At 33.8% G+C, this 22,033-nt stretch overlaps 1 protein-coding gene across 1 annotated transcript; it reads left to right on the top strand.

The window, feature by feature from the left end:
- The first annotated feature begins 198 nt into the window (after positions 1 to 198).
- LOC135845915 (tetratricopeptide repeat protein 37) lies at positions 199 to 12,713 on the top strand. The gene is made up of 19 exons (XM_065364791.1): positions 199 to 389; positions 501 to 733; positions 800 to 992; positions 1,065 to 1,413; positions 1,483 to 1,712; positions 3,281 to 3,577; positions 3,657 to 3,836; positions 3,906 to 4,057; positions 4,139 to 4,274; positions 4,340 to 4,524; positions 4,597 to 4,791; positions 4,867 to 5,090; positions 5,181 to 5,368; positions 5,451 to 5,670; positions 5,754 to 6,008; positions 11,340 to 11,493; positions 11,580 to 11,754; positions 11,837 to 12,040; positions 12,121 to 12,713. The coding sequence occupies exons 1-19, from the start codon at positions 300 to 302 to the stop codon at positions 12,379 to 12,381; spliced, it is 3,921 nt and encodes a 1,306-aa protein (XP_065220863.1). The 5' UTR covers positions 199 to 299; the 3' UTR covers positions 12,382 to 12,713.
- The last annotated feature ends 9,320 nt before the right edge of the window (positions 12,714 to 22,033 follow it).

Genomic DNA, 22,033 nt, shown 5'->3' with positions numbered 1-22,033 from the left:
AGTTGAAACTAATCCAAAATCAAATAAATTCGCAATTTCTTGTAACTTTGTAGGGGAGGGGAAAGGGGGAAAAGTGATAAAGTAGGCACGTTTCCTTGCTTTATCGTTAAAAATGTAGGTAATTTTCAAAGTTGTTCGCCTCGAAAGCCAAAAATTCGAATTTTATAAACGTAAACATTGAAAATTTTTTCTTATCAAAAACCGAAAATTGTGATCAAAAATAATTTTAAAATCCATAAAATAGTAATTTTGGTTCTATTTGATCCTCAAAAATACTTCTACAATTGTAAATATTTTTGATGGATGCAAAATCTATAAAATCTCACCTTAAAGAAGCTAAGGAAGCTATCAAAAATAAAGATATCGAAAAAGCTTTGAAATTATGCAAAGTGAGTGGCATCGATCAATTCCATGAAAATTCCCAAGTTTTTCGAGCTTCGATGTACTAATAAAACCCATCATTATGTTCTCTTTAATTAATCTAATTATATTGTATTTAGGCTGTTTTGAAAGCAGACCGTGGTAACTATTTGGCCTTCGTGATATTCGGCGCTGCTTTGCAAGAATCCGAAAACAAAAACGATGCTGTGAACGCTTTCAAAAAAGCGATCGAAATCTCTCCTCAGCAAATCTTGGCATGGCAGGGATTAGCTTCTTACTACGAGAAAGAAGGAGTCGAGAAATATCATCAAGAATTGATTCCTGTGTACAAGGAGTTATTTCTGTTGGAAACGTACGTAGTAATTTTGGTATTTTGGTTTCTTTTCATCAGAAATTAAAGAGTAATTTTTTTCTGTAGAGATTCCAAGAAACAGAAGGATATTGTTGAAAAATTGAACGATATTTTGAAGAACCATCAATGTTTAGATTTAATTATCGAAGTTTTACAACCGTGCCTAGAGTACGAAGCAAATTCTCGTATTTTTATCGCAGATCTACTCTGCAAGTATTTTTCAACGCTGAAAGAAGTGCCGGAAAAATATTCCAGTTGTGTAAGTCGTCAATCTGTAACTAAACTACTCGTGAAATACCTACGAATAATATATTAATTTTATGTGTTTTAGTTCAAGCAATGTTTACAATTGAAAATTGAAACCGGAGAACCGTTAGATGGATTATCTTCCAACTACTGCCTGTTGCTTTATAAATCGAGTGATTTCAGTCGATTGATAGAATACTGTCGCGATATTCTATCGAAAAATGAAGACAATATCGACGCTTTGGAATGGATATGTCGTATTTATTTCGAAAACAACGTTAATTTAATATCAGTCGATGTACCGTCCAATATCCAACCTTACGTTGATAAATTATCAAAATTGAAAGAAAACAGTATCCCTGGTTTATTAGTCGAAGCGGCTCGTTCGTTTGAAAAGAACGATTTTGTGAATTGTAGAGCAATTTTAAACGATGGTTAGTTTCATTTTTTAAAAGTATTTGTACTGTTTGAAAGTGTGTATTGATGATTGGATTATTTTACAGTTATCGAAATCGATGCGAGGAATCCATACGCGTTGTATTTCTTATCAAAGGTGAATTTTTCGTTGAATGCTTTCGAAGATGTCGTTCAAAATGTATCGTTGGCTGATAAATACCTTCCTAAAGAAACGAACGATGAATTACGTCAAAATTTACGTTTATGGAGAATGATCGCGTTGACAAATAGTTCAAATGTGAAAAAATGCGAAGAAGGAGTCGAGCTTTGCAACGAGGTTATTATTTCTCAATATCTAGAATACTATTTGGGTCATTCCATGTCAACTCAACCAACGTTTTTGGGTCATGTCCTTCGATTTCGCTCAATTTTTTTTTACAATATCTACCCACCCAGCAAGTAAGAAAGCCGCAATCAGTTTGGTCCCAGCCCCCTCAGGGAGCTGGTGGTGGGGGGGAGCTTCCATTATTTTCACATTGTTTCGAGGTTCTCAACGTCAGCAGCCCATTCCTCCAAAACTATGATACTTTGATCAAAACTGATTTCACAGTTCGAAAGAGCATTGAATTTTGAACTTTTTAAGTATTTTGAAATTTTCAAAAGTTGAAAGTTGAACTTTCAATTTGAAAGTTCAAATTTCAAAATGGCGCTGTAAGTGGGAGCTACCATTTAAAATTTTGAAAAAATTTCCATAGATGTACATTTTGATACTTTTTCGAAATATTTAGGTTTCGAGATGGGACTCTTGACGGAGGGGGAGCACCCCCACCCCCAATTTTTGGGTGAAGCTTTCGAAAGAAAATCTGGGGCATGTGATATATCGAATTGTATGTTTTCGGCAACGCTGAACACGAATATGACGTTTGATTTTTGATAGGACCCCATCCACGGCCCCCAGCACCTCCCCAAAGGGCGTAAAAGTTCAAAAAAGTGTTTTGTTCGTGCGACACATGGAATAATATGTTTTTGGTGACGCTGAACACGAATATGACGTCAGATTTTTGATTGGACCTCATCCACGGCCCCCAACATTTTTTTTTGGACTTTTACCTATTGGGGGAGGTTCTGGGGGCTATGGGTGAGGTCGATTTAAAAAACTATGGCTATATTCGTGTTCAGCGATATCGAAAACATACTATTTCATGTGTCACACGAATGTTACCATTGTTTGGGGGGTTACCCCCTTTGGGGAGGTGCAGGGGGCCGTGGACGGGTCCAATCAGAAATCTGACGTCATATTCGTGTTCAGCGTTGCCGAAAACATACAATTCGATATATCACATGACCCAGATTTTCTTTCGAGAGTTTCACCCAAAATTGGGGGTGGGGGTGCTCCCCCTCCGTCAAGAGTCCCATCTCGAAACCTAAATATTTCGAAAAAGTATCAAAATGTACATCTATGGAAATTTTTTCAAAATTTTAAATGGTAGCTCCCACTTACAGCGCCATTTTGAAATTTGAACTTTCAAATTGAAAGTTCAACTTTCAACATTTGAAAATTTCAAAATACTTGAAAAGTTCAAAATTCAATGCCCTTTCGAACTGTGAAATCAGTTTTTATCAAAGTATCATAGTTTTGGAGGAATGGGCTGCTGAAGTTGAGTACCTCGAGACAATGTGAAAATAATGGAAGCCCCCCCCCCACTCGCCCCCTGAAGGGGCTGGGACCAAACCGATTGTGGCTTTCTTACTTATTGGGTGGGTAGATATTGTAAAAAAAAATGAGCGAAATCGAAGGACATGACTTTCAAAATCGCCTTTTTTTGGTTGAGTTGACATGGAATGACCCATTTACTGTAGTGGAATATTAATTGTTCGATATGCTAACGTGGTATTTTATTTCAGTTGTTGGAATCCGATCCATCGAACTCGACCGTTTTGAAATGTCTAATCAGAGGTTACATCGAACTTCAAAAATGGGATTCAGTAGAATCTAACTTGAATAGGCTTGATGCCAAAACCCCATCATCGATTTACTTGAAATCATTATACAATTTTAAATTAGATAAATTAGACGAGGCTGTGAAAATTTTAACCGAAGATATTCAAGAAAATGTAGATCATGTCGAGCATTTTTTATTATTAGGGAAGCTGTACCGAGTACAAGAGAAACATAAAGAAGCTTTGTCTTGTTTTTTGAAGGTAAAATTTATGATTTTTTTTTCTAAGTGAGATGATATTATATTTTATTAACATCGATTTCATTTTCATGTTTTTGTAGGCTGCGAAATTAGCACCGCATATTTATTCGTCGTTTTTAGAGCTAGGTCATTATTATCGTGACGTGAATAATGATTTGGAAAAGGCTAGACGATGTTACCAGAAAGCTTTTCAATTGAATCCTAAATGCGAGGAAACTGGTGTTTCGTTGAGCGATGTTTACAGGCGGTTGAATAATACGGTAATTAATTCCTTACCCCTTTTTTTCTAGAACGTTTTGTGGATTAAATTTAATTACTGTGATTTTTAGGGAAGCAATTACGAGCTGTTAAGTTCAGTAACTTCTGCCGGATCCGCGAATTGGGTATGGTTGCGATTAGGATTACATTATTTGGATGTTAATAATCTGAGATCAGCTGTTGATTCTCTACGAACGGCAGTCAGACTGAATCCTAATGATAGGTGAATTGAAATCAGAACATTTGGATTTAATTTACTCGTTTACTCGTTTGATGCTAATTTTTGCATTTTTTTTTTGTTTAGTCGTTGTTGGGAATGTTTGGGAGATGCGTATTACACCAGAGGGTCTTATATATCAGCTTTGAAGTGTTACGAAAAGTGCCTAGAGTTGAATTCGTCATCTATTTATGCAACTTTACAAATAGCTTTCGTTAAACAGGTATAATTTGTTTCATATTCGATACCATTAGCACTTCCAAATTGTAAACACTGATTTTATTTCAGAAAATAAGTCTTCACGATGAAAGTATTCGAGAATTTCGTGCTCTAATCGAACAAAATCCCGATTATATTCCTGCTTTGGACGGTTTAGCTCAAGTATGTCTTTCTGAAGCGAGATCTTTATTCAACCGACAGATTGTTGGATCAGCGAGAGATTTGTGCGAAGAAGCAGCAACTTGTTTAACAAAGTATGATCATTGGCATTATTCGGATATCAAAAAATATCTTTATAATGGTGTTTTTTTGGACTATTTGAATAGGATTTTGAAACAGAACGGTAAACTGGCCAGTGTATGGAAATTATTCGCTGATGTTTGTCTATTGGTGTGTCGGTTACCGGAAAAAATATCTTTTATGAATCTATCTGCTGCTCTTCTCGAACAAAATCAAGGGAATTTAAATACCGATGAGTCTATTTGTGTCCGAAGAGATCAATTATTGAATTTCACGTTGAAGTAATTTCATTTACCGAATAATTAAACGAAATTCGTTTTATTTTGGTACTAAAATTTGGTATTTTTTTTCAACAGATGTTATTTTGTGGCTGTGAAGTTGAATCCAGCCGATTCTAACGGATTGAGTTTCCTATGGCATGATATCGCCATCTGTTATACTTTTTTAGCGAAAAATAGTCAAACTAACGATAAATCGCAGTTCATGAAATTCGCTTTGATAGCGTCTAAAAAAAGTGTTTCGTTGATGCCTCAAGTTTGGGATCACTGGAATTTATTAGGAGTTATCGCTTGTTCTAAAGGTGAGCTATTTGGTACAAATCATCTTACTTGTATTTATTCCTGTGTAATTGATTAGAGAAATGTTGATCGATTATTTTTTATTCGTGTAGAAATCAATGATCCGAAACTAGCACAACACTGTTTTATAAAATCTATTCAAATCGATAACGACTGTGCCGTTTCATGGACCAATCTCGGAGTTCTATATTTACAACTGGAAGATATCCAGCTGGCCAATGAGGCTTTTCAGAATGCTCAAAGATCAGATCCTAAATATTCTCGATCATGGATTGGTCAAGTACGTTGATCGTGATCAATGACTGAGGCTTCACCTTCATCGTGTGGATTGTGTTTTCTACGTTTTAGTATTCGTTTTGCAGGCATTAATTGCTGAATCAGTCGATCATCTGGAAACGATTGATTTATTTTACCATACCACTCAATTGGGCTATCACGACGAAAGTGCCAAAGGATTCGCTGAATGGATCTGTAAGGTGTTGAAGGAATGGGATACGTATCGAAATAATCATCATTGTTACTATATTGTCGAACGAATGGCTGGATTACAAGTAGCTGCGACAGTTCTTCATTGGTATACTGGTGCGAATTGAATAATTTGTATTTTTTTTTTTTTTTTTTCAGTAAGTATGGAATTTTTAATCAATATTTTGGATTTTTTTCAGTTCATAATCCAAACGACGCTTCAGCTTCGAATATGCTTGGAGTGTTGTTGGAATTGTGTAATTTACCTACAAGTGCGGTGGCTGCGTCGAAAAATTCATTGCAGTGTGTGGCCGATGAAAAAGATATCGTACGTTCTAATCTGGGTCGACAGTTACGAAAAATTAAGAAATACCAGGACTCGATTGAAATATACAGAGAAATCAAACAAACTGATTTCGCGACTCAGTGTGATTTAGCATTATCGTTGTTTTCTGGTAGGTTTTTTTTAAATGTGATTTTATTTTAACCAGACAAAATAGCTGAACTTATCAAAAAAAAAATAGAACCGGGCAAAGCTACATCAAAAACAGAATGCAAAAATACATCACTAGCCAAAATTTCAAGCACACGAGTGCATTTTTCGTTTATTAGTGAATTTTTGAAAATTAGATTTTTTCAAAATCTTGTCAAATTGACTTAGAAAGCTGAAATTTATTCATTGGAAACGAGTTTCGAACCGTCTGAAGTAGTTCTGGAGTCTCGAGCAGATCTTTTGGAAGTTCAAATTTCCATAAAATATTACCAAGTGAAATTTGATAAGCTGAAAATCTCAATTTTGGCATGCTGAATTGACTGGAGCTTGTTTTAAGTCGTTTTGAAGCCTCCAGTAACATTTTGGAAATTCTCTTTTTCTAAAAAAAAAATTAATAAAATCTGTCCAGATTAACTTCAGCACGTATTATCACGATTGGTGAGCTCCAAAACGACCTGAAACTACCCGCAAACGACTCGGCGTGTCAAAATTAAAGTTTAAATTGAATTTCAAATTTTTTTGACAATCGTTAAATCAGCTGTGAATTTTTCAAATTTTCAATTATGGGTCATTCCACGTCAATTCGACCAAGGGGGGTCGGCGATTTTTTTGAAATTTTTTCTGTGGAAAGACCTTTTGAAGGGATGACCAATGGCGCAAATCGCAGCCCTCTAGCCCTTTTTTAAAAGCTGCCAGTGGGTGTCAAAGTATTCAGTGAACTTAATATATCATCCATTTCAGCATTGGATTACTCGATAACGGTGATACCTACCAAAATGGCTTATTTTCCAATAGGTAGGGGTTTTGAAATACTTTTTGGTGATACCATAAAAATCAGTGTTGCCACTTTTTTTCGTACAAAAAATGAACAACATATTAAAAAATTGGGATGGCATTATGTTGTAAAATCGTTTTAAAAAAATTGAAAATTTGCAAAAAAATTCGATTTTTTTATTCAAAACATGAAAAAAACTTTGAGTGGTGAAGTTGACTCGTTTGACCCTTATTTTCACGTGTCCGTTGAAAAAGTTGGAAACCCCCCTTTCACTCGATGAAATGAACTCATCACAAAAAAAATCAAAATTCGAAAAAATTCAATTTTTAATTCCAAACATCAAAAAAAGTTCAAATTTATTCTGTTGTCTTATTTTGACCTCTTTCTGGCGCATTTCATAATAAATTTGATGAAAATCACACTCATAGCAAAAAAATTTAAAATCGTTTATTTTTTGAATTTTTTCGAATTTTGATTTTTTTGTGATGAGTTCATTTCATTGAGTGAAAGGGTTTTCTCAACCTTTTCAACGGTTACGTAAAAATAGGGGTCAAATGGGTCAACTTCACCACTCAACACTTTTTTTCGTGCTTTTAATCAATTTTTTTAAAACGATTTTACAACATAATGCCATCTTAATTTTTTAATATGTTGTTCAGCATGAAAAGTTGACTTCAATATATTTTTTTCAGAATTTTTGAGAATCGGAACGATATGAAATCTACGTTTTGAAACTTTTCAAGCTAATTTTTCGTACGAAAAAAAGTGGCAACACTGATTTTTATGATATCACCAAAAAGCCTTTCCAAACCCCTACTTATTGGAAAAAATTCCATTTTGGTAGGTATCACGGTTATCGATCGAGTAATCCACTGCTGAAATGAATGATAATTCAAGTTCACTAAAAACTTTGACACCCCCTGGCAGCCTTTAAAAAAGGTCTAGAGGGCTGCGATTTGCGGCATTGGTCATCCCTTCGGAAGGGTTTTCCACAAAAAAAATGTCAAAAAAATCGCCAACCCCCCTCACCACTTCTTGGTCGAATTAACGTGGAATGACCCTCATGAAATCGCTGGAGGGTCATTTCACGTCAAATCAGTCACATTCTCGGATCAGGTCCAAGGATTGTACTCAGAATGTTTTTTGTAGATTCCTTATAGGTAGTGGAAAGGAGGAAAATCTTCGTCATTGACCCCCCCCCCCTCCAGAACAAATACGGTGGGTTTTTTTCCTCAGTTGAAATTTTCCATCATAATGCTCAACTTTAAAGTCTAATTTCTCGGAATAACCGCAATTTTGTGGAAATGTGTTTCAGATTTTAAAAGGTAATTGAGAGAGATTCAAAAATATTTGCTAAAAATTTCAAAAGTTCAAAGTTGAGCTTTTTTAAAAATCTGAATTTTCAAAAATTTGTCAAATTTTGGAGTTCTATGTAGTTTAAAAATGAATTCAAGATGCATAAATTTTTATGATATTTGCAACTATGAACTTTTTGTGATGGAATTTGCAAAATCACGGGGGTCACAAAGCCTTTCGGCCAAAATGTAAAAAAATTTCAAATATTGTGTAAGTACCAAAAGCGTTGAATACGAATATCTACTCATTTTTTTGACTCGATCCCCACCCCCCCCCCCCAGTATCCCCCTGATTCCTCAAATTTCCTGAAAATTGAAAAAATCGTCTAAGATTATGATTTATTAGGTTTTTGAGAATACTGAACACAAATGTCGAATATGAATTCTTTTTTTTTCGATTTGGCTCTTCTAACGTCCTCATTATTGGCCTCAAAAATGAACTAAAAATTTAAAAAATCGTGTAACATTCAGTTTCCAGGGAATTTTGATGGCTTATGGAAGTGTTGGAGGGGCTGAATCAGAAAAACAAGCTGATATTCGTATTCAGCACTCCCGGAAACCTAATAAACCGTGTGTCACACGACTTTTTTTCAATTTTCAGGAGATTTGGTCCAAGTGGGGGGAGGGGGTTGGAGGGGTTTAATTTAAAAAACGAGTTGATATTCGAATTCAGCGCTCTGGAAAACGTATGAAACGATATGTCACATGATATTTTACGTACTGACCAAAATTTTGAAGTTTTAATACTACCCCCCCCCCCCCCATGATTTTTCCACCATCCGAAAAGATCATATGACGAATTTCGTCCTTTCCCAATATGGTAAATCTACCAAGAGAATTACTGAGAAGCACCAATCACGATCATACCTGATAATAAAGTCAATTTGGAAAAATTTTATGGCGCTTTTTGGAAAACTGGAATTTTTAAAATATCGCTGGAGGCTCCAAAACGACTTGAAACCAGCTCCAGTCGACTCAAAATGTTGAAATTAAGGTATGGAGAAAATGTTAGCTTTTCAACTTCGTAGAAATTTCAACTGGAAAAAATTTACCAAGGACTTCAGAACTACTCAAAATGGTTTGAAACCAGTTTAACTCGATTCAGGGGGTCGAAAATTGGGCGCATTCCGAATTTCAACTTCATATAGGCCAATTTGGTAAGGTTTCGATTTTTTCCCATTTTCTTTAAAAATTCAGCAAAAATTGACAAATACACTTCAGCAGCTGAAATTTTGGCTGATGATATACCGTATCAACAGTATGACACAAAAGTAGTGCCCGGTGGTTTTTATTTCCAATTGAAAAGAGCTAGAGAGATGAATGAAGCGACGCAGCTTTGAGTAGGGAAAAATAAGGGCTTTCGAAATCGACCTTGAAAATTTCAGGCCCATGCACAGGGTGTCCACAAATTGAAAACCCGGTTTGGTCAAAAAATTCAAACTGGTTTTTATTGGCGCAATGTATTCTACACACTAAGGCGACAAAAACGTGACATGCATTTTTTGAAACCGGTTCATTATTTTGCAACCAGTTGACAAAAAATACCCAAAAATTGTAGATAGAGAAAAAAGCTTGAAACAAAAAGTGTAGAGCGTGAAAAATTACACAATTCTGTCCAATCACATTTTGAACCCGGTTCATTAGTTTGCATTTAGCAATCATTTTTTGTCAATCACCTAAAAGTTAGAGATAGAGAAAAAAACTTGAAACAAAAGTTGTATAGAGCGTGAAAAATTGAACCATTTTCGTTGATCGGATTCTGAAACCGGTTCATTAATTTGCAACCAGTTAACAAAAAATACCCAAAAATTGTAGATAGAGAAAAAAGCTTGAAACAAACATTGTAGAGCGTGAAAAATTGCACAATTCTGTCTAATCACATTCTGAAACCGGTTCATGGTTTGCATTTAGCAACCAGTTTTTTACAATCGCCTAAAAGTTAGAAATAGAGAAAAATGCTTGAAACAAAAGTTGTATAGCGTGAAAAATTGAACCATTTTCGTTGATCGAATTTTGAAACCGGTTCATAATTTGCAACCAGTTATCAAAAATTACTTAAAAATTCAAGATCAAGAAAAAAACTTGAAACAAAAGTTTTGGGGCATGAAAAATCACACAATTGTGTTCAATCACATTTTGAAACCGGTTCATTGGTTTGCATTTAGCAACCAGTTTTTGACAATCGCCTACAAAATTGAAGATAGCGAAACAAGCTTAAAACAAAAGTTGTAGAGTGTGAAAAATTGAACCATTTTCGCTGATTGGATTTCGAAACCGGTTCATTAATTTGCAGCAAGTTACCAAAAATCACTCAAAAAAAGTTTGAACCAAAAGTTGTGGGGAATGAAAAATTACACAATTTTGTTCAGTCACATTTTGAAACCGGTTCATTGGTTTGCATTCAGCAACCAGTTTTTGACAATCATCTAAAAATTGGGGATAGAGGAAAAGTTTGAAACATAAGTTGTAGAGTGTGAAAAATTGAACCATTTTTGCTGATCAGATTTTGAAACCGGTTCATTAAATCGCAGCAAGCCATCAAAAGTGACCTGGTTGCAAGTTGATTGGCCATTTTCAAAATCCGATCTGCAAAATATTTCAATTTTCCACGATCTACAATTTTTGTTTCAAGCTATTTTCTTCATCTTCAATTTTTAGGTGATAGTCAAAAACTGGTTGCTAAATGCAAATCATGAACCGGTTTCAAAAAATGTAATTAGACAGAATTGTGTAATTTTTTCACGCTCTACAATTTTTGCTTTAAGTTTTTTTATCTATCTACAATTTTTGGGTATTTTTTTTCAACTGGTTGCAAATTAATGAACCGGTTTCAAAAAATGCATATCACGTTTTTGTCGCCTTAGTGTGTAGAATACATTGCGCCAATAAAAACCAGTTTGAGTTTCTTGACCAAACCAGTTTTTCAATTTGTGGACACCCTGTGAATGGGCCTGAAATTTTCAAGGTCGCTTTTGAAAGACCAAATTTTTCCCTTCTCATCATCTCTCTAGCTCTTTCCACTTGTAAATGAAAGCCACCGGGTACTACTTTTGTGTCATACTGTATTTTGCATTCTCTTTCAATGTGGCCTTCTCCGATTGAAGAATGTTTGTATTTTCCTTGTAAAATCTTTACAAATTCTAACTACCGTGAATTTTTGCAGCACATCAGTACGACGAAGCTTTAGCCAGTTACGAATCAGCAATTCATTGGTTCGCTCCTGATGAAGGATCAATGGCCCAAGTGATGGTTGCAACTGCTGCGTTAAATTACATGCAAAAGAAAACCGACGTCGCTCAGACCATATTATTTCAGTGGTAAGTATAAATATCCCTTGATACATTACCTATTTTTGCCTTGATTCGTGATACTGATGCATTAACTAAATTGTATTTTCCCCCAGTATTGGACTCAAACCAGTGCCAGTCTATGGATTATTCGCTGCTTGCGCATTTGGCATGTTGAATAACGAATTGAAGTTATCGAAATTGGTTCTGAGGGAATTGGAGGCTTTCAAGAACGAATCCGAGTATACGAGTCATATAGCTATTTTCAAAAGCTACTGCGAAGTTATCCAGGTAATTGAATGATATAATTTTAGAACCTTTTCTCTTACGTATTTCTATTTTATTAATTCTGTTTTTTTGGTTTCAAATTCAGCAAAATTTCAAAGTGGCCATCAGAACAATGAGTAAATTTATCTACAATCGACCGGGAGACGCTTCGCTATGGTTTTCGTTATGTATACTTTTACTTCGTCTAATTTACGAATACGAAAAAGATTACATTGGATTGAGTATATCTTCGGCCTATCACGCCAGATGTGCGATTTCACTGGGTAGAGGAGTGATTGACATTTCCGGGGTATATTATTGAACCATACAACCATTTATTATTTGTATTTTAAACGCTTATTCTCGATTAATTGAAAATTACTCTTTCAGATTTACTCCATTATGAGTCTGAGTCATCTTTTAGCCGGAAAAGGAGAAGAAAGTTTACGAAGTTCTATGAAAGCGGTCCACATGTACCCAGAAGTTGCTGAAAATTGGGCTGTCTTGATCGTAGTTCTGTATTCTCGAGGAAATGATTATCCTTCGTTGTTGAAAATGATATCCCATGTGAAATTTAAATTAAATTGCTCTAAAACTTTAAACGCCTGGCTGAGTAATATCGAACGTAAAGTTACCAAGATTTTGGGTTGAGTTGAGAAAAATATTTATTGTACTAAAATGTGTACGTAGAAGAAATTCAGTAGGTTCAATTTTTTTTTAACTTCTTGTAATTTTATTTTATTTATTTATTCGTTTCGATGAAAATGAGTGATCGTGTTTTTAATTCAGATATTTTTCTTTCGTCGTTTTTATTTTTTATTTTCTAAATTTACTTCGTCTTTTTTTCAGTCAATTAATCATCGTGTAAGTTATTTATTTTCTGTTTTTATATTGGCAACTTGAAATAAGTAATCACTGTACCTATTTTAATATTTTCATCGTGTAATCTGATTTTTTTAACAAATTAAAATATTTTAATCGAAGTTTGCTTTTGTTTTCTTTTTTTTACTGAACCGAAGAAAAAATTCCAATTATTCTTAAAAATACATATGTACCTAGACCTACGTAATTTTAAAAAATGAAAATATTTGGGGCCCGTGTAAGGATCAATTGCACCCCCTGCCGATCCTCCGGACAACTTTTTTTCTAAAAGGGGACTTCTAAGGAACATTTCTAGCCTTTGTCCTAAAAAAAAAAATATGGTCCTACTCACAAAATGGAGGCCATTTTGATTGACAGGTCATCCGAAATTTTTTAAACATTACAAAGGTAGATCGAAAGAGCAGGCAAAAATTTATCATCTGACAAAATTGCAAGCGCTAAAGCGTTTTTTTTCGATTTTTGGTAAATTTTTGAAAATCAAATTTATTATAAGTCCAAAAATGAGGGAAAAAAATCAAAACCTTACCAAATCGACCTAAAAAGCTGAAATTTGGGTTATACCCTATTTTCGACCTTCCAAATCGATTGGAAACTGTTTCAAACCGTTTAGAGTAGTTCTGGAGGCTCCAGCAGATTTTTGAAACTTGAAATTCCCACAAAATTCCATCAAATGGAGTTGGAAAGATGAAATTCATTCTGCAAACTAATTTCAATACTTACGCTACGAAGTCGAATGCAGGTGGATTTCAAGTCGTTTTGGAGTCTCCAGCGACTTTTTGAAAATTACTGGAGTCTCCAGTAGGTTTCTTAGACTTGAAATGTTCACAAAGTTTCATCAAATAGACATGAAAAGCGGAAATTTACTCTGCACTCCAATTTTAACACTCTCTGAAGACGACTTCAGGTGGGTTCAAGTCATTTTGGAGTCTCCAGCGGATTTTTGAAAATTCCTGAAGTCTCCAGCAGATTTTTGAAACTTTGAATTTCGACAGAATTTCATCAAATGGAGTTGGAAAGCTAAATTTCATTCTGCAAAGTACGTGCTAGAGTTGATTCAAATAGATTTTGTAGCATTTTTTTAAAAACTGAAGTTTCGAGAAAGGCGCAGGAGCTCCAAAATCCAAAAATAAGGTGTAAGCTTCAAAAAAGATTCTGAAATATAATACATACATCCAAAAACACTTACCTACCAGGATACATTCCTACAACTGTAGGTTAGTCTTGAACCTATAAAAAGAAGATAGGATCGTACCTACTTGTTTAAATTACCCCATATTATTTCTCACAAAACATCGAAGGTGTAATTTTTCATTATTAAAAATACCATAGTTTATTCAACCACTCATTGAAAACATTACGAATAAAGTCAAGTAGAGAAAAATTTAGCCCAAACCTACCAAAAATAAATTCAATTTGTACCCAACATAAAAAACATAAACAAATCCCAATTTAGTTAGAATTTGAGAGTAATTTTGTGACCAAAAACCAACATCGTTTTAAACATTATCACCTTGAATGTAACCATAAAAGATGTATCTATCTAGGTACCTATCATTTTTGTATGGCCAAAGATGCCTATTTATTTATCTTAATTAGGTAGGTGTTCAAAATAACTTCATCTTAGTATCAAATTACTTCACACATGTCCACTGTAATTACAATTTGCCATATTTTTCATTGCAAAGATCACCCCTTAAAACACGTCCTTTTTGAATGTCCATACCAACATTAAATCAACCCATACCTTTGTCACTTGTTATCAATTACTCCTTGTTCATTTCTTGAATAAAACCAGGACCAAATCAATATTTTAACATCGTTTAATTCCAATCAAATAGGTACATTGCAAGAATTTACATCAGCAAAAAAGGTAAAAAAAAAACAACAACAACACATACAAGTTGAGAAAAATACAACGGTATTATTTATAAAAAAAGCATAAAAAATGCAAAGTAAAAATAATTTTAAAAAAATTAAAATAAAACTTTATGAAAAACAAAGTAACATAATATAAAATCCTCTTGAAAAATAGAAAAAAATTCAAGAAAAAGGACAAAATATAAGAAATATGTATTAAAAGGTAGATATAAAATCTCAACAATCAGAAAGAGATTTACAAAAAATTAAAAAAGAAAAATAAAATAATAAATTTCGGGATCAGTTTTACCAGAATTATTACTGAAAAGTTATATAAGATTTAAGTTACAATAGATAAAAATATCCATATGATAATAATTCAACATGAAAAGTAATTCAATATTCAAATTAGGTAGGTACTCAGATTATGCGAGTTTCAATGAATAATTTGAAAACAATAATTACATGCATATTGAAATACTTAGGACTTGACCATTTTTACATAGGAAGTAGACTGAATAGAAATCAGGAAAACTGCCGCATTTTAGGCAAATGCCTTCACCAAGATCTACTCACTCATATGATAAACACCACTTATAAGATGTAATCAAGTAATCAAGAACAAAACATTAATCTCAATGTGTGCCTTTTAAAAACATCAACATACTTACAAGAATAGACAAAATTTACAAGTCCTTGAAAAATGAAAATGGATACTTATGTATCCAAGTTAACAATAGTTTGGGTCATAGACCCGACAAATAATTTGATGAACAATCACCAACAGCCAGTAGTGAAATGAAAATAAAATGGTACAGTTCATAAGGACTTGAGGCAACACATTCGCAATCGCAAACCACAACAGTTGTCTCAACAACCAAAGAGTGAACTAGGTAATTGGTGAATCAATACCTAGCAGCAGAAAAAAAGTACTTACAGGAAAACTATTTAGGTACGTACAAATAGGTATACAATTGATGAAAAAATTAACCAAAATTGATTTTAGAAAACTATAACAGAAAAAAATGAAAATCAAGGTGTAAAATCAATTACATAATGTAACAGCAGCAATCAAGTAACATTAGTTGTAAGTAGGTATTGACTAATTCAGTCATCAGCTGTGTGAATAAGGATACTTTTGGCTCAGTACCAAATTGACATCTCCATCAACTTGATAGGCTCTTCCATCAACTTTGACTTGAGTTGAACTCATAGATGGGCATCAGGTATATACAATGAAGATTACAAATATCTTTACATAAATAAAGTTTGTATAATTATAATCATTATCTTTAACAATATTATAAACATTAGGATTTAATCAGTGTTAAAAAAAAAACAATTGTCTTTTTTATAAACAAAAAACTGTATTTTTTTGTTTTAAACAATATTCTTGTTTCAAACTGTTGATTTACAATTACTAAGCACTCTGAATTTAGCATATATTCACACTGTTTTTGTTTTTGTTTTTTTTTTTTTTTCAATTCTAAGTCAATAATAAATTATTAAATTTTGACTTTTGGTAGGTAACGGGTATTGTATTCATTAATTTGGTGGGAAATCTAGCAGATTTTGATTCCAAACATGAAACAGCTGGAAGAAAAATTGTGTCCTCTGCAGCAGAAATCATTCTAGTCACAAATGGGTATATGAATTTGTCATATACACGCTTTTTCTAAATCTTAAACTACAAGTATCTCAGCCAGTGCTGAACAGTTTAATATTACATACATTTGGTATTTAAAATATTACATGGTATTATAATCAAGTTTTATTTTTCCCTTTTGTTTAGGAATTGATGGAGCAATAGGTACCTACTCCAAAACGATAATATTACCCGATTGGCACATTTCTGGTGATATCTGACTAATCATTTCTGCAGTCAGAAATTGCCGTTTTGACAGTCAGATTCGCAGTCTGACTACAATCAACCAATCAGAAACAAGTATTTTTTTGAAATTCCAAGATGGCGGTGACTCGTCAGAAGACTGAGTGGAGATCTGAGCATGGATCTGACTAGTCAGATCCACACTCAGAACTACAGTCAGATATTGCCGTTTTGGCAGTCAGAAAATACATTCTGACTAATATGTGGTCAGATCCCTATTCAGATGCACTGTCTAAAAAATGCCGTTTTGCCAACCGGGTAATAGTCAAGTTGGTATGTATGTATTCCAAACATCTGTAAGCAGGCATTTGAACTTGCTCATAAATTATTGTATACTAGCGAGATATTTGTTGTCCCAAAATTTATGATATGATTGTCTGAATAAAGAGGTTTTTGAGGTTCCCAATTCGGAGTTTCGAATTCTTTTTTCAATCTAATGCTAAATTATGTCAAAGTCAAATTGGGTTTGAAAAATTATGATAAATGGGTTTCATATTCAGTAACTTGTTTTTTTTTTTTGGTGTCATGGAATTCTGAATTTTGAAAATATGTTTTTCAACCTCGACCATAAATTAAGTCTCAAAATATGGAAAAGGGAAAGGGACGAGGGGTCAAAATTGAATATGTACCTACAATGATTGTTTCTGTTTTATGTTGGTTTTACCGAAGTGAAGCAATCTTGAAGCAATCTTGAAGCAATCTTGAAGCATATTTCATTGAAAATAACGAACAATGTATAAGATTGTTGAGGCTCAAGATTGTTAAGATGAGGCATTTATAAAAATGTATCAGAATCTTTATTTTTTTCAATGCAAAATTTCAACCCTTTCATATAGGTCATATGTTACAATGTAAGGGGACAATATGCCTTCACTTACTAGACAGGGATATTCATTGTAGACCAATCCTATAGTACTTTACATTAGAAAGACCTATTTGATGCATTAAGGTAAAGTGTTTGAGTACGTGGGAACAACTAGAGTGGTATTTTCACACCAACCATTAGGGCCAGATCCCAGATGTGAATAGTTCATAAGTTCAGAAAGCTCAATTCCTTTTAAACTCGAGGCTATCAGCTATCAGCCAAGTCAAGAAGGAATTGAACTTCACTTGTTGATTCACACTTCTCCATGTAGATCTAATGGTCCGAGATAGGGCCAATTACTCTTACATAAGATTAGTGCTTGAGTCCCAGGTTCTCCACCTTAACTGCTTCGGGTTTTGGGGAGTAAATGTGTATGTATGTATGTATTAATTATAAGCTTTTTACGATTCTACCCAACAAGGGCAAAGTTATTGTTGACACGGGAGTAGGTAAAAGCGATCCTACTTACTCTATGCCACTATATTGTGGAATATATTTTCTTAGTTTGCAATGTGTAGAGTTTTTTTTATAATTTATAATTAAGTGAATTAATAAGGCACCCAAAAAAGGAGCCCCGTGAGTAATTATTATTTTCGTCAACTTCATGTGCAGGTACAGAGGTAGCAAAACTCCATAGGCAAACAGTCCAAGAGGATAACCCCCTGGAAAATTCTTTAATTGGTCAGGGGGACATTTTTGCATGTTGCATAATTATCTATATATAAACTTATTGACAATGTGTTAGACCCACAACATTTTATGATGTATGCAACTGCAAAAGAAGCAGTACATATACAAGATGACATTATTAAACAGGAGAATACAGAGAATTACAAGCAAAATAAATAAAATAACATCAGTACTATAGGAGAGGAGGGCATGCAACTTGCATCAGTAAGTGGTCTTTTTTTTTTCTTGCAGAGTGTGTAGTATAGAAAAACTTGCCCAGAAGCTGAAGACGCCACAGCGGCCAGGGTGTTGAAATATGCCCAAAAACACATTGCTTGGCGTATGGAGGCTGGAGAAAATCCGAAAGCTTTAAGGTGCTCCCTCGGAATTATTATGTGAATTAGCCATTAGGGCCTCCTCCAGGGAGCGTTGAGCATTATAATTGAAATCGCCCTCCTATATCTCAGAAACTGGTACCCACCCAGGTGGGCCCATTACACTAAATTTCGCAGAGTGCACCCTCTCCATTTTTTTCTATGAATTTTTGAAATTTTGAACCACCCCCCCCCCATTTTCAATATCCTTTATCTCAGGGTGTTGATAACATAAAACCTTCGAAAAGAACGTGCGTATTGTATTCGTGAGCAGTGAGAGCACGACCATTGGACAAGACATGAATGGTACTACAAAGTGATGGAATAATCCGAATATAGTACAAAAACTAATTCAGTAAGTAATTTTTAATGTAGATGTTTTATAGATGTACTTGTAGGTAAAATGCCCTCAACCTCGGATTTAGATGAAACTCACAGGGTATGTTTAGTACCCCAAAAAATAATTTTGGGTCCATATCCCCTCACCCTATCCTACTCAGCCTAGGGTCCCAAAAAACGTTTTTTTCTTCAGGGCGATACGCAAACCCTGCTACCCATGCATATTAGTATTTCTTTAAATTTTGAAAAAGAAAAATTAAGCTAGCATTACAGAACACAAGCACAGAAAATAAGAAATTTCTCATACTACTTATTTATTGAAACTCGATCCTAAGTTGAATTTTTCACAGAACCCTGAAGTAAAATATCAAAAATTTGAGAATGAAATTACTTTTTTTTTTCATTCTTCACATTTTCCCTTTTGAGGAAAAGGAAATTCATCAAACAACCATTTGTTTCATAAATTATTGCACTTCTATAACTCATTTCCAACTTCTTGCGACTAAAATTGCAATTTTGGCATTGTATGAGACCCAAGTTTTCTCCTGTCTCCCTCTTTTGGATACATGATGGACATTATTGTACCTCAAACGACACCTGTTCTCATTTGTTGGGAAATATCATGGGGTGGGAGAATCCAGGAAAACTTGAAGCATTGGCCGGAGCAAATGGAGGACAAAAATTTTGAAAATTGAAAATTTTAGGCGAAGTATCGTAATTATTACACTATCAATTACACTTTTGGAACACTTTTATAAAAGTTGAACAATTATCACAAAATTCTCACTCATAAATTGAAAAAAAAATGCCATTAACCATTTTTTACATCATTATTTTGGAATGCCATATCATAAATTCTTAATGAACAACTACACTGAGAAGAAAAAAAATTCATGAATGAGTAAAATTGATGCGGTTTAAAAATGGATGAAACCGTGTGGTTTAAACTAAACAAACTGAGTAAGTAATTTTTAATTTTTTTATTTATTTAATTTTACTGTGTTGGGATAAAATTGAAATTTTTGCACTTTGTTTTGCTAGTAACATAATTTTGAAAAATGTTTTTTTTTTTTTTAAACCAATAGTCATTAGTCAGTTTTTTAAATTTTTTTTCCAAAATCAAGTTATTATCTGTTGTTAGTACTTTGTAAAGTATATTTTTCTATTTTTTATTTTATTTAATTTTTTTTTATATTACCAGTTGTTAGTGGTTATGAATTATTCGTTCATTTTTATACCAAAAACTTGAATAAGTATACCTAATTGGTAAATAAGTGCATTGCATGCAGTTGAAAATTATTTGAAATTATTCAATTAAGTACTCGTCAAACAAAAAAATTGAATACACCACCATGCTCCTGAGACTTTAGACTACAATATGCGCGCTCACCCAGCTCGGTACATGAATTAGTCTTGCTACTAGGCTGCAATGTACGCCACTTTACCCACTGTGACCCGAGGAATTTTTCTCACAATTTGCATGTGTTCTATATTTTTTTCTTCCAAGTCAAATTGTCAAATCAAAAAACTGAATCCATCATCGTGTTCCTGAGACTTCAGGCTACAAAATGAGTAGGCACCCACTGGAATTATTATGTGTATTAGCCATTAGGGCCTCCTCCAGGGAGCGCCCTCCTACATCTCGGAAAATAGTAGGTACATATATACCCGCCCAGGTGGGCCCTTTTGATGCGGACGTACACATACATTACACTAAATTTCACAGGATGTACGACATTTGCGCACACCTATTGTTTGAAGGAGCAAATTGTAGGACATTTGCGCACAGTTTTATAACAATAGGACGAAAAATGATTAATGGATTTTTTTGGAAAACAGGACATTTGCGCACAATGTTCATCCGAACCTGAGAATAATAAAAAAAAATGCATTTCTTTTTCATGAACAATTGTGTGCATTACTTACGTTTTGATGACGTTCTTTAGGTTTTCTGGCTATGCAAACATCTCCTTTTAGTCCTTTTATAGCGCTATTTTCATACAATGGTCAGAATTGAAAAAAAATGTAGTGGAATTTTATCAATAATAACATAACTCATATTCGTAGAAATTATTAAAAAAATTGAGTTCACTACTTCAGTAAGTAATTTTTAATTTTTGTTAATGTTCAATATGTAAGATGCCACGGGTTTGTTTTTTTGATAAATATGCTCCACTTTGGTTTTTAAAAAATCGCCTCAAATTACGATTAATTTTCTTTCCTAAAAATCTGGTTTCGACCCTCTCCTTGGATGAATTTTGTTTAGATCCAATTCCCCCCCCCTCCCTCGGATATATTTTTTGATTATTCAAATCAATATTCTTGTAAAGTCTAACAGGTGCTAAAAAATGAACTGAACCACATTTTGCTTCAAATTACAAACTCTCCTCGCATGAAATTAAACCATCTGGTGAATATTCAACTTTCATCAATAAAGTCTCTCAACAAATTCTATCCAAAATAAATCAATAAACGTAACTCAAAAACTAAATCATAATTTTGTTTCACGTCATCAAAAAGTCAAACATTTTAAAAAATGTAATAGGTAAATTGAAAATATTAAGGCAAGTTTAAAATCCATGTCACACTTTTACTAATTTTAATAACATAAATATTCGTCAACATTTTAACACACTTGCAAATGCACAAGTGTTAGCAAATATCTATTTTGGTACCACACAAATAATAATGTTGGTACTACACAACAAATTTTTGGAACTGCACAAAATGTGCGGAGCTACAGGTTAAAATAATCCCTGCAGTGACACTCGCAAATGCACGAGTGTAAGCAAGTATCTATTTTGGTACTACACAACAAATTTTTGGAACTACACAAAATGTGCGGAGCTACACATTAATATAATCACTGAGGGAGTGTGTGTAATGGTGTGTATGCTATTTACACAGATGATGATTTTGGTTATATGTATCATTTGAATTACCAAAATGCAATACCTATGGTGAATTTGAACGTCAGAGCTGTCATGTCGTGATTGCATAGCTATGCTTTAATTCAAAAATTACATCTGTATCGCCATCGTAGAAACTGGGACATGGCATCGTTGATATAATCCCGGGATTTTTATAAAAGTGGTGGACGATTGGAAGCGATTGAGACAATTTTGAAAATTCACCATGAAAGTTTCATGGTTTGTGATACTGTTTGTGATAATGATTTCATTTCTGTTGGTAGGTAATTTTCAAGTAATTTTTACCACCTTTTTCGCACATATTAATATTGAGAAAACCCCCTTTTACTTGCACGAAAATTTTAATAAAAATTGAAACGCGTTTCGGTCTACGCAGAGACCATTATCAATCACGAATGTAGACTGAAACGCGTCTCACTCGTATATGTGCTGATTTTTTAATTTTTATTAAAAGTTTTGTGCAAGTAAAAGGTGTTTTTCTCAATGTTGGTAGGTACTA

Source organism: Planococcus citri, chromosome 4 (genome assembly GCF_950023065.1).
Source record: "Planococcus citri chromosome 4, ihPlaCitr1.1, whole genome shotgun sequence".
NCBI lineage: Eukaryota > Metazoa > Arthropoda > Insecta > Hemiptera > Pseudococcidae > Planococcus > Planococcus citri.
This window is presented reverse-complemented; position numbering and strand designations above follow the sequence as displayed.